This window comes from Rhincodon typus, chromosome 9 (genome assembly GCF_021869965.1).
Source record: "Rhincodon typus isolate 14 chromosome 9, sRhiTyp1.1, whole genome shotgun sequence".
Classification (NCBI taxonomy): Eukaryota; Metazoa; Chordata; class Chondrichthyes; order Orectolobiformes; family Rhincodontidae; genus Rhincodon; species Rhincodon typus.
In genome coordinates this window covers 10,533,559-10,550,456 of record NC_063340.1, presented here as the reverse complement: position 1 = coordinate 10,550,456, position 16,898 = coordinate 10,533,559, and the positions used below count along the sequence as shown (strand labels likewise).

At 40.0% G+C, this 16,898-nt stretch overlaps 1 protein-coding gene across 1 annotated transcript in view; it reads right to left on the bottom strand.

Annotated features, from left to right (window-relative positions):
• The window catches only part of crls1 (cardiolipin synthase 1), a 51,059-nt gene that overhangs the window by 33,241 nt on the left and 920 nt on the right, over positions 1–16,898 (bottom strand). The window contains exon 2 of the mRNA XM_048601231.1: positions 11,545–11,682. Coding sequence (XP_048457188.1) covers positions 11,545–11,682 — 138 coding nt within the window. The remainder of the gene's footprint in view (positions 1–11,544; positions 11,683–16,898) is intronic.

Sequence of the window (16,898 nt, the reverse complement as noted above, 5' to 3'; positions counted from 1 at the left end):
GGGCTAGAAATAGCAGTCTATAAAACTGTACGCTCCTAACAGTCAGATAGTTTTTGTTTGATGAAGTGAATTCTACCAGCTGCAATGGTGGGACTCAAACCCACATTCCCATAGGATTAGCCTGGGCCTCTGCATTAATGTCACTGGACTAGTAAGCAGTAAAGTGCCCTCTGAAATGGCTCTGGCAGGCCAATTAGTTCAAGAGGAATTCAGAAATGGGTGACAAATGCCAATGATCCTCATATCCCTTGAAAGATTTTTTTTTTTAAATTGTCCTATATTCCTCAATTATATTACATCTGTTCCAATAAGTTGACAACATAGAATAATTTGTACAGTCAGAACTTTTGACACTCAAGGTAAAACATCAATTTAACTAATAGGACAAATAAAAGATTGAACCAGTCAACAAAAAAAAAGTGAAGACATGTTTCTTTCTCCCTTTCCAGTTGTAACCTGACAGAATTCAGACCCTGGAACTTCTTCACCAAGTCAACTGTCAGAGTAATCCTCTCTGACAATCCCCTTGTTTGCAGCTGTGAGCTCACCTGGCTGATGACTGAACCAGATAAGGTACTACTGAACAGGTAAGAATTCTTTTTAGCTTCACCAGAAACAGCATCAACTTTTTTTCCAAAACTCAAAGCAAGACAGTCCACTGGGTACAATGATGAGAAGTGGGGAAAACCACACAATTAGAATTTTAAATGTAAAATCTAGGCTTTCGACAAAGAAGAGTTTTAGGGAGACAGTGAAAGCAGTCTGCTTGTTGTGTTGTTTGAACCACAGCAACTGCACCAGTTTAACATTTAATCCCTTAACAAACAGCAATAACCATAAAGATAGCCTTGAATATTATATGTGTACAGTGCATATAATGGGTTATTAAAACCACTATCTCTGAATTGAAAATAGGCATCTGGGCTAAACAACGACTAACAACAGCCACAATGGTTTTACTCTACAATCCTGAATATATTTCCAAGGTGATAAAGCATGGGCAACAAGATATCTATTTGCTTATTTTTTTTTTCAGGTAATTACTTTTACTATACCTGACTTGCCTTTAACAAATTTGTGCTAGCTGTTTTAAATGCTCACAATTAGAGATTTTTATTTCAACTAAACACAACAAGAGGACTGCAGTGAATAATTCTAACAAGTAATATCAAGTCCATCATGTACATTTACACTGACTAACTTAATTTTGCCTCAAGTTTTTTTTTGAAAACAGATGCAAATATGGAAAAAGATTACGCACAAAACTAGTCAAATTGAGTAATTCCCATGGCTGAAGACTTAAGCAATACAAACATTCTACTATGCAACCCAAAAGATATTTTCCATTAGTATGTATCAACTAACAATCTATAAATGGTTTTAAACATTGCAGCTACAGTTTTAATGCTGTTTCCATTCAGAATTTTGCCATCTATAAACATAAAAAATGACAGAACTTTTTTTTAATTCACAAGGTCAACAACGCATGCAAATGTAACAGCTGTGAAGAGCACTCTTTATAATCATCTTTGACATGTGTCTCTCAGTATTACTGTGCTCCATTGCACTGATTTAGAACATTTTTAAAACAACATTGCTGTTCAAATTTTAGTAGAGCTCAATATTAAGTTTGTAAAATGTTTATGCAGTCACATTCCATGCTTTCCCTCATGGGCCTCAATGCAGCATACCAATGACCAACCCTACAGATTTTTCATAAATCCAGCACTGCACAATGTTCAGGGTTATGAGGAAAAGACAGGAGATTGGCACAAAGCCAAAACGCCTGGACAGCAGGTATAGTCAGGATGGGCTGAATGTCCTCTTTCCACGCCATAACAATTCTGCGAGCAGAACATTCCGAGCGATACAAGGCCAAGACAACGTATGAGTGGTTAAAGCTCTAGCGCTAAAGAAAAAATTGCCAACAAAAAATTTGTACAGTAAATTACTTGAGAGCTATTCTATAAGAGTAATGGACATTGGCTGGAGTGCATTGGTTTTTATTTTCTGATGGCATCAATATTCTTCGCAAATTCAATATTCTTGACTAGAATGTTGTTTTTTTTCATATTAAATCAAATTATTAAGCTCAAGCTTCATTTTTTTGATATTTTAACTTTCTCCCTCCACATATAACAGGGCAAATGATACCACATGTCTCAAGAATGGCGCACAGACAGATATTTTATTGACTGATCTCATATACGAGTGCAATATTAATGGAAACCAAACACAAGAACTGCAGCTTAAAGCAAGTGCTGGGCAAACTCAGCCCCTGGAACAAACAATAGCAGGATTCCACTATTCTTCAGGCAATATCGACACAATACCAAGCAGCAAGTTACCAATCCAACTTAGTATTAGTACACCATCTCCAAACAGTACTAACCTCTTGAATGCATACGCTTTCCATGGCTTGCATTCCAATTCAAATCCAGGTACATTACAAACTGAAGCACGCACCGGACAAAATTATCAAAGCTCAGCTAAAAGTAAATCAGGGGTGAAATCTCCAACACTGTCAACTACTGCCAGAGATCAAACTGGGATCAAACATTACGCAACCTCTAACAAGCATTATCCACACATGACCAAGTATTACTCATCCACCACAACAGATCAAACAGGGGCCAAACATCACGCAACAACAATATCAGTGACATCAGCATCACCAAAATTCCCCTCGGTCTCTCCAGCCATTAAAAAGGGACCCATATTTTTAATAATTGAAGACGATAATTCAGAGTCCCTGAAAGAAGAGGAGGCTACAAGGCCCGTTCACGCTGGTGACTGCAATTATGATCCATGCAGACACTGGCAGGTACCATGCCATGACTTACAACATTTAACAGGCTGCACCTGTCCTGGCATATCTGGGCCAGATATCCCACCAGATTCAGTGAAAATACAGAAGGTGATTAAGATTTCAGACAATTCAGCAGAAATCTACTGGTGTGCCCCTAGTTCTACAGTCCTCCATTACTATATTATTTATCAATCAGATGACAACAGACACTTGTACAAGACAGACATCATTAATCCTACATATCGAAGATATACTTTACATGATCTTACTTCAGATAGCACATACCACACTTGTGTGGTGGCTGTGAATAAAGCAGGATCCAGCTCTGCAAGCAGTATCTGGCCTTCAAAGGGCCCTTGCTATATTTTCAAGACTAAGCCAAACTACAATAACATATTTTATATAGCTTCCACTGCAATTATTGCCATTCTCTTCATACTGGTGATTATATTATCAATTTGCCTATGCAGAATTTGTCAAAAGGGACGATTAATAGATTTATCTCAAATGAGCTTGAATCCTTTAGCTTTGCAAAATCCAGCATTTGACAACCACCTGGAGATGGTAGATCCAAGAACAATTGGCATAATAAGTGCAGACTCTGAAGAGATTCCTTGATGCCATAATTTAAAACAAAACACTATTCCTTTTAGAAATAGATGCCTAAATGTAGCAAAACACAACTTTTCAGAGCAATATTTCAGTATTGTTTACATCTCATCAAGTTCAGTAGTCATTCAAGCAGTCAGGCAATTTACAAAAAGACTGTTTCAAAAAGTGTACAAGATTTATTGATTTCAATGAACCATTTAAATAAATGTACATTCTGAAAGATTAAAACACACCCGTTCTACTTCCTAAGATAATGGAATCTTTTATTATTCCATCTTCTTCAAAGAGTGTTGTCCCACTCCACATTTATTTCCTAATTAATATATGAAAATACTGTAAACTGTGCTAAAAACTAACCAATGTGGAGACCAACTTAAAATATTCTGCACAGTAATACAGGAGTTGGCAAGTTCAAAGTTTCATTTTTCACTTGTTATTTTAACATGCCGTTTATCACCATTTGAGTTTTGAGATGCCTGTTATTGGAAGCAGAGAACTACATAATCGGGGTATCCAAGAGGAGACATGTCCTTCAGACCAATAATGGGCCGCCTTCAGAATTCAGGATCCCTGCAGCAAGACGTCCCACCCACCTGGAACTGCCAGCCAATCAGAGCCCAAAGCAGCTTCACCAAAAGGGATAACAGGGGACAGGCACAGTACCGCGAAAGGACTCCAGGCCAAACGCGAGTCAGGACAGGACATGGGGCACAAACATAGACATGAACACACAAATTAGAATTAGGAGTAAACTACGATAAGATCATGGTTGATCGGATTGTGGCCTCGACTCTGCTTCCTGTCAGTCCACAATACTCTCTGACACCTTTGGCAATCAAGACTAACTCAAATACAGAAAGTATTCAATAATACTGCCTCCACTGCTCTCTAGGGAAGAGAATGCCAAAGTCCAATGATGCTCTGTTCGTCTCCATTTTAGATGGCATACCCCTTAATTTTAAACTGTACGCCCAATTCTAGGCTCGGCCACAAGGAGAAACATCTCTTCAGCATTCAGACTGTTGAGTTTGTTCAAATCTTGTACATTTCAACAAGGTTGCGTTTCATTGTCTGGTGGCCCATCCACGCCTACCTCATGAGAAAACCCTTTCATTCCAGGAATCAGGCAAGTGAATCTTCTCCAAACTGTTCCTACCAATCTCTCTCTAATAAGAGCACTGAAACTGTACATTGTACTTCAGACGCTGGTTCATCAATGCTCTAAACAACTGTACCAAAATGTTCCTATTTTTGTGTCATTCCTTCTGTAGTAAATGACAATGCTCAATTTATCTTCCGAATTATTTGCTTTACCTGCAAATTAATTTTTGTGTGATTCATATATCAGGATGCAGAGATCCCTCTGTACCTCAAGAGTTCTGAAATCTCTTTTTAAATAACGTGCTGCTTTTTTAATTCTTCTAACTAGTTACAGGCAGGGCGAGCGGTGAGGAGAAGAGGTCCAGGCAGAGGCAAGGCAGCGGGGTAGCTTTCAGTGGTTTCCCTCCTTCCTGACACCAGGTCTCTTAATCGAGTAGAAAGGGTCATATTAATGTCACTGCAAGTGGGTCTTAGACTAGGACTGCAGAATGCTGTTTGGGCAGTTTGAAGAAACCTTTATTTTGTAATTGGCCGCATGGTATCGGACATGGGATTCATGACATCTGACCAGTAGCCTGGATAACAACACACACTATTTCAAATTCTAACAGGCTGGGAGAAGGGTTGAAGACGGAGGATTCCTTCGCATGTATAACGAAGTATTAAGTGCATTCTTCCCAACTGCATTCATAAATTGTGATGCAAACTGTGAATAGGAAACTGGTTACATAAATTAGAACAGATACTTATCAAGTTTAAACAAAGGCAAACTTTCCATGAATGGCGTCTCATCTCAGGTTGCAAGATCTTCTTTTCAAAAAGGATTGCAAATTAACTGTATCCAAGTGTCCTGGTTTAAAGTGTGTTCGCATTCTAGTTTAAAAACAAACCTTACAGCCATACCCATATACTAAAATATTGGAGACGTTACATGTTTGAGCCACTCAGCACGTGCTTATGGTATGCTCAGGGACAATGACAAGAGAGAGCAATCAATTTTGCAATCTCAGTTTAACATTCTTAATATGTACATGCATTATCACTGGGATGATTTTTGTCCCTTTGATCCCAGTGTTGATGGTCATCATGACGTGGTGGCATCAATAATAAAAAACTAAAAACTATTACTTTTTTGCAAACCACTACTTTTACTAACAAAAACTGAAATCGCTCCAGAAACTCAGCAGGTCTGGCAGCATTTAAGGAGAGAAAGCAGAGTTAACATTGGGAGTCCAGTGACCCTTCTTCAGATTTCCAGGGTCTGGAGTTCTTTGTTTTATTTTAATTATCTGCTCCATGGAATGCCAAATTAATTGTTTACTCAAACTTAGGATTCTTTATACCCTTTCAAATCAGAGAAAAGAATCATTGCAGCATTTGATGCAGAGAACAGTTCAAATATTCCATAGCTTAAATGGATAAAACATCTCTCATTCATTACTGCCCGAACAGAAAACAAAATAAAAAGCACTTAAAATTAGCCCAATGGAAAAATAAAAGCCAAAAGCTCACGCTTAAAAGCATGAAACTGCATGATAGCAGACACTTTTTTTAAAAAAAAGATACTCATGTTTTGGTCCAGATTCATTAAGAAAATGCACGAATAGACAGCATTTTATTTTCAAAGATGCCTGTATTCATAATCACATGAATTATGTAATTCATAATTTATAAGTTGAGGTCTCTAGAAACATCATCAGACCTTTAAGGTGATTGGTTTTATATATAAACACAGAACAATGCATGCATGTTTTCACTTGTTATATTCCATCCTCCTCTACAAGAGCCAAAAACATTGCTACATTTTTAAAAAAATGCTTTATTATATTAACTCAGCATCCTAGCACTGCATCCGTGATTTACAGTAACATTAATAATACCAAGTGGTGATTATTGCAGGGCTTCACTAACTAGACTATCAAGGTATGAAGAAGTTAAATACTTGGATCATTTCAGAAAACTAGTTAAGGAGACATTATGTGACTTCAGGCTGCTTCATAGAATCAATGTCTACTTTAAATTCAGCACATACATCATGTTTGAAGATGTAATTCAATCACAGATCATTGGGGAGTGAGGCAAAGGATTTCTGGAAAACAATATTTTTCCAAAGATATTAATTGGAAACCTTGTGTACAAAGGTCTGTCAATCACTTATTTAGGTTGAACAATATAATCTGCTACTTCAGCTGCTGCTCAGACTATTGATTTTAAACGACTGCCTATTGTTCAAACTGTTGTCTTTTGGATGTTGTGTTAAAAACAAAGGTTCCAACAGCCCTCTCAGCTGGAGGCAAGATTATCCCCATTTTGATGTAGAGTGGTTAAGAGCCTTCCAGCAACCTGACCCATATGTAACTCTCGACCAATATAAATAAAAACAGATTTACTGGTCATTTTCATCTTATTGTTTGCAAAACAATGAGTGAGTTGCTACACTTCCCAAAATACAATACAAACACGTTCTGAGATCGTGAAAGGCGCTATATGAATACACTTTTATGAAATAAATTACTTGCATTCTTCAGTCACGAAGAACAATTTAAACATACCAATCAAAATGATATTCAATAAAACATCACAGCCTTAGAGGCAAAGTTACAAATCCTGGTACTAAATTCCCTGATATATGTCAAGAATAGAGCATGTCCACAGATCCAATGGTGAAAAATGCATTTTGGGTGAAAACAGGCCTATGAATTTAATATACACATGCACTTTTTGAATTCCAAAATACCCCTTTTACAGGCACTAGATAATTATTGATGTTAAATTTTTAAAGCACCATCACACATAATGATCTATGACATTACAGAGTGGAACGTAGTGAATTAACCCAGCTTGTTCCAAGGACCTGACACCTCACTTCTAGAATAAAGGGGAATCCTACTATTTCCCAATATGCCTGTTCTAAGTTGTAAGCTTGCTGAAATTCAAAAGTGACCTATCACTGTTTGTGTTCTCCCATTTTAGCTACAGACAAGAATGGGAATTTTCATCTTAAGCTGAGTTTTTACAGTTTGCACATCACGGTTGAGCAGCAAATTACAAGCTTGTATTTTATACACGTAAATGATTCATCTAATGCTATTTTTAAAAATAAAACTTAATAATTAATGGAAGTTTTTTTTAAAGTTTCCATATCATAACTAAGGTTCCAGTGAAATGAAATATGAACAGCTGAAAATTTGATATACATGATCATGTTACATAGTAATGTAAACAATGGAAAAACCGAACTTGTTATTTTAAACTTCAGATGTATATGAAGAAACATTCCACACAGTGAAATACTAGCTACCTACTGATCATCACCTGTGGCAGAAGCAATTTGATCGGAATTAAAAATGTAAGAAATCCATTTGTGATATACAAAAATAAATTATGTTATTTGATGGTTTTTCCTACAGGATATTAGTACAGGCATACTGAATAAGCTTGGTGATTAAACTAAAATTACTGAATTACAGAATATGAATGCAAATAAGAACAAAACAAAAACAAAACTTCTACTGGTATGAGAAAAGGAAAGGATTTACAAAGTCAAAAGTGGATTCATTACAGGCTGCTAACAGGCTTTTTATAATGGAAAAAGGGAAATGGCAGAGAAGCTAAATTAACGTGTACTGATCTTCACAAAAGGAAGACAAGAAAATCTATCATAATCTCACTTGACATGCTATGCCATTGCTGAATCTCTACTATCAACATCATTGACCAGAGATCTAAACTGGAGCAATCATACAAATACAAGAAAAGGTGGTTATTCATCTCCTATCCCCCCAAAAGCCTGTCCCACATCGACAAGGCACAAGTCAAAAGTCTGATCCTCTCCACTTACTTGGAGGAGTGCAGCTCCAACAAGAGAAATGACATCATTGAGAAAAAACAGGCCATTTGATTGGCACCCCATCCGCCACTTTCAGCATTCACTCCATTCACCAATGCACATTGGCAGCAGTGTGCATCACGTACAGATTGCACCAAGTTTCCACCAATAACACCTTCCAAAACCAGGAATCCTATCTTCTGGAAGAAGATGGGCAGTAGATACATGAGAACAACACCACCTGCAAATTCCCCTTCAAGGTACACATCATGTTGACTTGGAACTATATTGCTGTTCTCTCATTGATGCTGGGTCTAAATCATGGAACTCCCTCCCTAACAACACTGTAGGTATTTCTACACCCCAAGGACTGCAACAATGTAGCTCACCATCATCTTCACCAGGGCAGTTACAGATGAGCTATAAATGCACTCACACTTCATTAATAAATAAGAGCTCCAAGAGAGTAGCAGGTAAATTAACACTGAGGTGAAAAAGTAGCACTGGAGAAATTAATGGAACTGAATCTATTTCCAGAGTATTGAAAGAGCTGGCTGGAGAGATAGTAGATGCATTCGTGGTCATCTTTCAAACTGTAGGTTCTGGAATGTTGCCTGTAGATTTGAAGGTTGAAAATTTAATCCCACTACTTAAAAAAAAGGAGGTGGTGATAAGATGGGAACCAAATGCAACATTTCCAAGTTTGCACGCACTCAGAACTAGATGGGAGGTTGTGTCATCAGGATAATGCAAACAGGTGAAGGACATAACAAGGTGTAGAGCTGGATGAACACAGCAGGCCAAGCAGCAAAGGAGCAGGAAAGCTGATGTTTCAGGCCTAGACCCTTATTCAGAAATGGGGGAGGGGAACGGGGTTCTGAAATAAATAGGGAGAGAGGGGGAGGCGGATAGAAGATGGATAGAGGAGAAGATAGGTGGAGAGGAGACAGACTGGTCAAAGAGGCGGGGATGGAGCCAGTAAAGGCGAGTGTAGGTGGGAAGTTAGGGAGGAGATAGGTCAGTCCAGGGAGGACAGACAGGTCAAGGGGGTGGGATGAGGCTAGTAGGTCAGAGATGGGGGTGGGGCTTGAGGTGGGAGGAGGGGTTAGGTGGGAGGAGGGACAGGTTAGGGAGACGGGGATGAGCTGGGCTGGTTTTGGGATGCGGTAGGGTGAGGAGAGATTTTGAAGCTTGTGAAGTCCACATTGATACCATTGGGCTGCAGGGTTCCCAAGCAAAATAGGAGGTGCTGTTCCTGCAACCTTCGGGTGGCACTGCAGGGGGCCCAGGATGGACATGTCGTCTGAGGAACAGGAGGGGGAGTTGAAATGGTTCGCGACTGGGAGGTGCAGTTGTTTAGTGCGAACCGAGCATAGGTGTTCCGCAAAGCAGTCCCCAAGCCTCCACTTGGTTTCCCCGATGTACAGGAGGCCACAACGGGAACAGCGGATACAGTATACCACATTAGCAGATGTGCAGGTGAACACCTGCTTGATGTGGAAAGGCCCCAAGAAGACCTGTCCTTCCTCCCACCTATCCCCTCCTTCCACCTCAAGCCCCACCCCCATCTCCTACCTACTAGCCTCATCCCGCCCCCTTGACCTGTCTGTCCTCCCTGGACTGACCTATCCCCTCCCTAACACTTCACCTACACTCACCTTTACTGGCTCCATCCCCGCCTCTTTGACCTGTCTGTCTCCTCTCCACCTATCTTCTCCTCTATCCATCTTCTATCCGCCTCTCCCTCTCTCCCTATTTATTTCAAAACCCCGTTCCCCTCCCCCATTTCTGAAGAAGGGTCTAGGCCCGAAACGTCAGCTTTCCTGCTCCTCTGATGCTGCTTGGCCTGCTGTGTTCATCCAGCTCTACACCTTGTTATCTCAGATTCTCCAGCATCTGCAGTTCCTTCTATCTTTGAGGTGAAGGACATGTTGCGTTAGCAGAAACATTACAGATGGACTATTACATGGTTAAGTGGGAGGTTATCCACTTTGGTAAGAAGAACTGAGATGCACAGTGCATTTTAAATGCATGAGAGATTGGGAAGTGTTGACGTCCAAAGGGAACTGGGTGTCCCTGTTCATTAATCACTGAAGAATAACATGCAGGTGCAGCTCATAATTAGAAAGGCAAATGTATGTTGCCTTTATCACAAGAAGATTTGACTATAGGAGTGAAGATTTCTTGCTTTAATTGCATAAAACACAACTGAGTGTGCTCCTGGAGTATTGTGTATAGTTTTGGTCCTCTTACCTAAGGAAGGATATATTTTCTACAGAGTAAGTAGAGGTTCACCAGTCTAATTCCCTAGATGGCAAGGCACTCTGATGAGGAGATATTAAGGAGAGTGGAACTGTATTTTCTACAGTTTAGAACAATGAATATTCCCACTGAAGCATACAAAATTCAAGGGCTAGATTCAGTAGCTATTTAGGACAGAAGATGAAGAAGAGTTCCTTCGCTCAGAGGGTAGTGAATATTTAAATTTTCTGACCCAGAGGTCTGTGGAAGCTCAGTCATTGAGTGTGTTCAAGATAGAGACTGATACATTTCTGAATAGTAATGGCATCAAGGGCTAGATGCACTTCAGAGGGTCAGTGCAAACTCATTGAGCCAAACAGTCTCTATTTGTACTGTAGGAATTCTATGATTCATCTATAATTAATCTATAATCAAGACATTTGACAAAGATAAGATTTACTTTTTGGTGTCAGAGAACATGTTCATTAGCAATAGTTAATTGTTAAATACTCCAGTTAGACATCATTTAGAAAGGCAGACGTTTTTCACTTTTTTTTTAAAAAAACACCAAGACTATCAGTCAAAATGTTCAAGTTCACATCAACCCAAGTGATTTTTCAAGCCCCCTTTGTGAGATATGCAAGAATTCCTGACAACAGTTTCCAGATTTCTGTGTTTAACGGGACATAAGTAATCGTCATAAGTCGCAATTGGGCTTGACATTATTATTAAAGACAAAGGCTGACAAATTCATCATTGTAATCACAAAATCTACACGGCTGACATAAAGAATCTTAAAGAATTTCATATGCAGAGGGTGTGGTGTAACGTGCTACACAGAAGCATTTGCTTAAAAGCAAATTGTATATTTTATTAGCAAATGAGAGGTACATTATTCTTAAATAGTGTAAATTGGCAAAGGATGTTCAATTATCATAAGCCAATTACTCACCAGATCAGTAATTCCTGCCAGAGTAAAAAGACCCAGAGCTAGATTGAATTCTTCTTCCACAATCAAGTAGCCCAAGTACGGTGACAAGCCAATCCTTGCCATGCATAGTAAGTTTGGAATTGTCCATGGATTCTCATACTACAAAGATAAATAATATATTAATTTCATATAAACATATTCCTGATTACCAAGTAAAAAAAGCCTTATTTTGTTTAGGGGGAAGGGGGTGGATATTGATGGATATCTTTCACATACTTTCACAATAAATTTTACGATATAACAAAAACATTCAAGTATTTCACATTTTGCAATAGCATAATTAAGCATTTCTACAAAATTGTCCTTTGCACCTTTTTGATCAGCTTCACAAAGATCTTTACTGGAATGCCTCAGCCTCAAAAGACAAAGTTTGAAGATAATATCTGCTCCAGGCATATGACACTGTCAATTGCAGGGAGATGCTGATAGTCCTTGCATTAAAACACTGACATTAAAAATAAGTGTGTACAATCTGCACAAATTTCTTTCACATTTTTGCTTCCTCATATTTAATGAAGATTTCTGAATTCTAAACTGTGTATGTTAAAATACTATCATGGTCTTACCCTTCCCAAAAGCAACCTCCTCCAACACTACAACCCAAGAACTCCGACTTCCTCCGATACTGGTCTCTTGGCAATCGCCCCATCCATTAGATGCTGTGCCACGAGACTGTCTAGGTTTTAAGATCTTAAATTTGCTCCTTAAATCTCTGCAAATCCTCATTTAAGCTTCTTCTTAAAACATACCTTGGTACAGAGTCAGAGTCATACAGCACGAAAACAGACCCTTCAGTCCAATCTGACCATGCCGAACACAATCCCAAACTAAACTAGTGCCACCTGCCTGTTCCTGGCCCATATTCCTCCAAACCTTTCCTATTCATGTACTTATCCAAATGTCTTTTAAATGTTTAATTGTATCCACATCTACCACTTCCTCTGGCATTTCATTCCAAACACGAACCACCCTCTGTGTAAAACATTTGCCTGTCATGTCTTTTTTAAACCTTTCTTCTCTCACCTTACAATTGTGCCCCCTAGTCTTGAAATCCCCCATACTAGGGAAAAGACAACTACTATTAACTATCTATACCTCTCATTACTTTATAGACTTCTTTCAGGTCATCTCTCAACCTCCTACACTCCAGTGAAACAAGTCCCAGCATATACAGCCTTCTTTATAACTCAATCCTTCCATACTCGCAACATCCTGGTAAATCTTTTCTGAGCCCTCTCCAGCGTAATGATATTTTTCCTATAACTGGGCATTTTGACCAAGCTTCTGGTCATCTGTCTTAATAATCCACCACCTTCTGTTGCTCAAAGCCCAATTTTGTCTGATTATGCTTCTGTGAAGTTTTTCCCCACATTCAACGTGCACAGAAATACAAGCTGCTGTTTCAACATAACCTATCATAAGCAGTTTTTCTTCAGTGATAGCAAGTGAACCAGACAAACAACTGGTCAATTAATATGGCCTGAGCATTCCAACATTCAGATTCAGAAACCCAAAATAATTGCCATCTCTGTCAAACGTGTACTTATTTTTCAACGGAAAACCTCAGATCGCAAAGTCTTTAGTTTGTTTTTCCAAATGAATTCGAACCTAGCCGGAAGATGAATTCGAAATACATTAGTCAATGGTTCCATTATGTGTCTCCATACTATCTTCTTTTACTTCAAAAGCAACAAACACCAGACATTACGTTAGATTTTAAATGTCAACCAAGTTCATAATAACCAAGTGGTTACAGTACTGGGCCAGCAATCCAAACATAGTTCAATTTCTCACTGTGTAATGTAATGGTGTCGATTTGCATGATAAATGTAGCATCTTGTATTGTTGAACCGCAACAGGATGAAAGGTGAGTGTGTCATCATGTGACAGTCAGTATGCTTGAGAATAAGGGCTCTCGTCACACAGTTATAATGCATCTCTGAGCCAGGAGGCCTGGGTTCAAGTCCCACTTGCTCCAGAGGTGCATAATAACGTCTCTGAACAGGTTGACTAGCAAATACCTATGTTTGAGAATGAGCATGCAGGAGTGTGATTGAGTATATGAATGCACACACGTGTGTAAGAACGAGGGTGCGTTGTGCACCAGAGGGGTAGATGCATGCGTAAGATCAAGGGAGGAAGGTCTGTGTCTCCCCACAAGGGGGAAGGAGCAAAGACAGTATTCAAGAGATAGTGTATGTCTAAAGATATGAATTAGGAGCAAGAGGTGGCCATTCAGCTTCTCAAGCCTTCAATAAAATCATAGCTGACCTGATTATTTAACCTCAACTCCACATTTCTACCTAACCCTGATAACTTTCAGCTCCCTTCCTTACCAAGAATCCATCTATCTCTGTCTGAAAAATATTCAGAGATTGAGTTTCCATCAGCTTTGAAAATGAGTTTTGAAGACTCTCAACACAGAAAATAATTCTCATCTCTGCTACATATGGGCAACCCCTTATTTTTAAAGTGACCCTAAATTCTAGGATCACCCAAAAGGGGAAACATGCTCTCCACATCCATTACTGTTACATGAAAAGGTGAGTAATTGAGTTTGCACACGAATGCAAGAATAAGGATGTTTGTGACTTGTTTGTGTGCATGTTTTCTTTGGAGCAGAAAAGGTTAAGGGACGGGGGGAACCTGATACAGGTGTATAAGACTGAGGGGCACGGACAGGGTGAAGAGAAAGCAACTGTTCTCCTTCGTCAAAAGGTTAGTAACAAGTGAGCATAATTTTAAGAAGAAAGGCAGGAGGTTCAGAGGGGATTTGAGAAAACTTTTTTATTCCCCCCACACAGACGGTGGTGGGAATCTGGAATCAACTGCCCGAGACGGGTAACCTCACAACCTTTAAGAAGTACTTGGATGAGTGTTTGGAATATCATAACATTCAAGGCTATGGGCTTGATGCTGGAAGTGGGACTACTGGGGACACGGGATACCTTTGGCAGATAAGGTAAAGGTAAATCCAAAGAGATTCAACGAGTATATTAAGGGCAAAAGACGAACTAGAGTCCCTTAAGGATCAAAGAAGTCATCAACGCATGGAGCCCCAGGAGATGCATGAGAAATATTCATTTAGGATCTCATCAGTATTTACCATGGAGAAAGATATGGAAGCTAGGGAACTGAGGGATGTAAATAGTCACGTCTTAAAAGGGGTCCACATTACAGATGAGGTGGTGCTGGAGGTCTTAAAATGCACAAAGGTAGATAAATTATCCAGGACCTGATCAAGTGTATCCCACGACATTGTGGAAAGCTGAGAAGAAATTGCAGGGCCCACGGTGGACGTATTTTATCATCGACAGCCATAGGTGAGGTGCTGGAAGATTGAAGAGTGGCTAATGTTGTGCCATTATTTAAGAAAGGCTGCTAGAAAAAGCCAGGGAACTACAGACCAGTGAGCCTGTCAGTGGTGGGTAAGCTGTTGGAAGGGATTCTGAGAGACAGGATCTTCATGCATTTGGAAAGGCAAGGGCTGATGAGGGATAGTCAGCACAGTTTTGTGCAAAGAAATTGTGTCCCACAACTTTGGTTGAGTTTTTTTGAAAAGATGATCAAGGGGATAGATGAGAGCAATGCGGTAGATGTTGTCTACATGGTCTTTAGTAAGGTCTTTGCTAAGGTATCGCACAGTAGCCTGATTAATAAGCTTAGATCATGTGGGATCCAGGAAGAGCTAGCCAATTGGACATAAAAGTGCCTTGATGGTAGGAGATACGGGGTAGTGTTAGAGGGTTGTTTTTCAGTCTGGAGGCTTGCGACCAGCGGTGTGTTGCAAAGATCAGTGTTAGGTCAATTGTTGGTCATTATTTATATAAATCATTTATATAAATGTGAATATAGGAGGCATGGTTAGTAAGTTTGTAGATGACAGCAAAATTGGTGGTATAGTGGACAGTGATGGAGGTTATCAAACAGTACAACGGGATCTTGATCGACTGGGCGAGAGGGCAGAGGAATGGCAGATAGAGTTGAATGCAGGCAAATATGAGGTGTTGCATTTTGGCAAGCCAAACCAGGGCAGGACTTACACAATTAGTACATAGCACACTACAGTGTAAACGCTGTCCCTGCACACTTCACTTTAGCTCTGATGAAAGAGTCATCTAGACTCGAAATATCAGCTTGCTGTCTCTCCATGGATGCTGTCTGACCCACTCTGTTCTCCAGTATTTGTTGCTTTCAGTACAGATTCCAACATCTGCAGTAATTTGCTCTTAAACAAATAACAGTAGGGCTGTAGGGAGTGTTGTTGAGAGGGAGCCCTAGGAGTACAGGTACATAGTTCCTTCAAAGTGGCAAAATAGGTAGACAGGTGGTCGAGGCAGCGTTTGGCACACTTCCCTGCTTTAGTCAGGGCATTTAGTACAGGTGTTGAGACATTATGTTACGGCTGTACAAGAAATCGGTGAGGCCACATTTGGAGTATTGCGTACAATTCCAGTCGCCCTGCTACAGGAAGGTGGCTATTAAACTGAAGAGTGCAAAAAAGATTGACAAGGATGTTACTGAGCCTGGAGGTTTTGAGTCATAAGGAGAGGCTGGCTAGGCTGGAACCTTATATCTTGGAGAAGAGGCAAAGGGATGACCTTTTAGAGGTTAAGAAAATCAAGAGGGGCATAGATAAGGTGAATTGCCAAGTCTTTACTCCTGGGTAGGAGTCCAAAATTAGAGGGCATAGGTTTAAGGTGAGAGGGAAAAGATTTAACAGGGACCCGAGGGCATCTTTTTCACATAGAGGGTGGTGCGTACATGGAATGAGCTGCCACAGGAAGTGATAGAGGCGAATGCAACATTTAAAAGACATCTGGACAGGTACTTGGATAGGAACGGTTTAGAGGGATACAGGCCAAATGAGTCTAGTTCAGTTTAGGAAAGCGGGCTGGGGTGGATGAGTTGGACTGAACGGCCTGTTTCCATGCTGCATACCTCTGTGACACTAGTGTAGATTTAGATGACCTTTGGTGGTACAGACATGATGGGCTGAAGAGTCTCTTCCGTGCTTTTAGTATTGTACGATTTTATGAGTGAGTGCGTGCCTAACAGAGAGTAAGGATGCATGTGATTGAGTTTGTGTACAAATCCATGCGAGAGAGAGAGAAAGGACAGTGAGAACGCAAGAAGTGTGTGATTGAGTTTATGTACGAGCCAATGCATGAGAGTCAGGCTGATTGAGCGTGTGTATGAGGGAGTAAGGATAAGTGCTCGGGAAGAGTAACGATGTGACTGACGGCGTGCATGTGACCGAGTCCGCGAGAGAGGGAGCGCGCAAGGACAAGAGCGTGACCGAGTCCGCGAGAGAG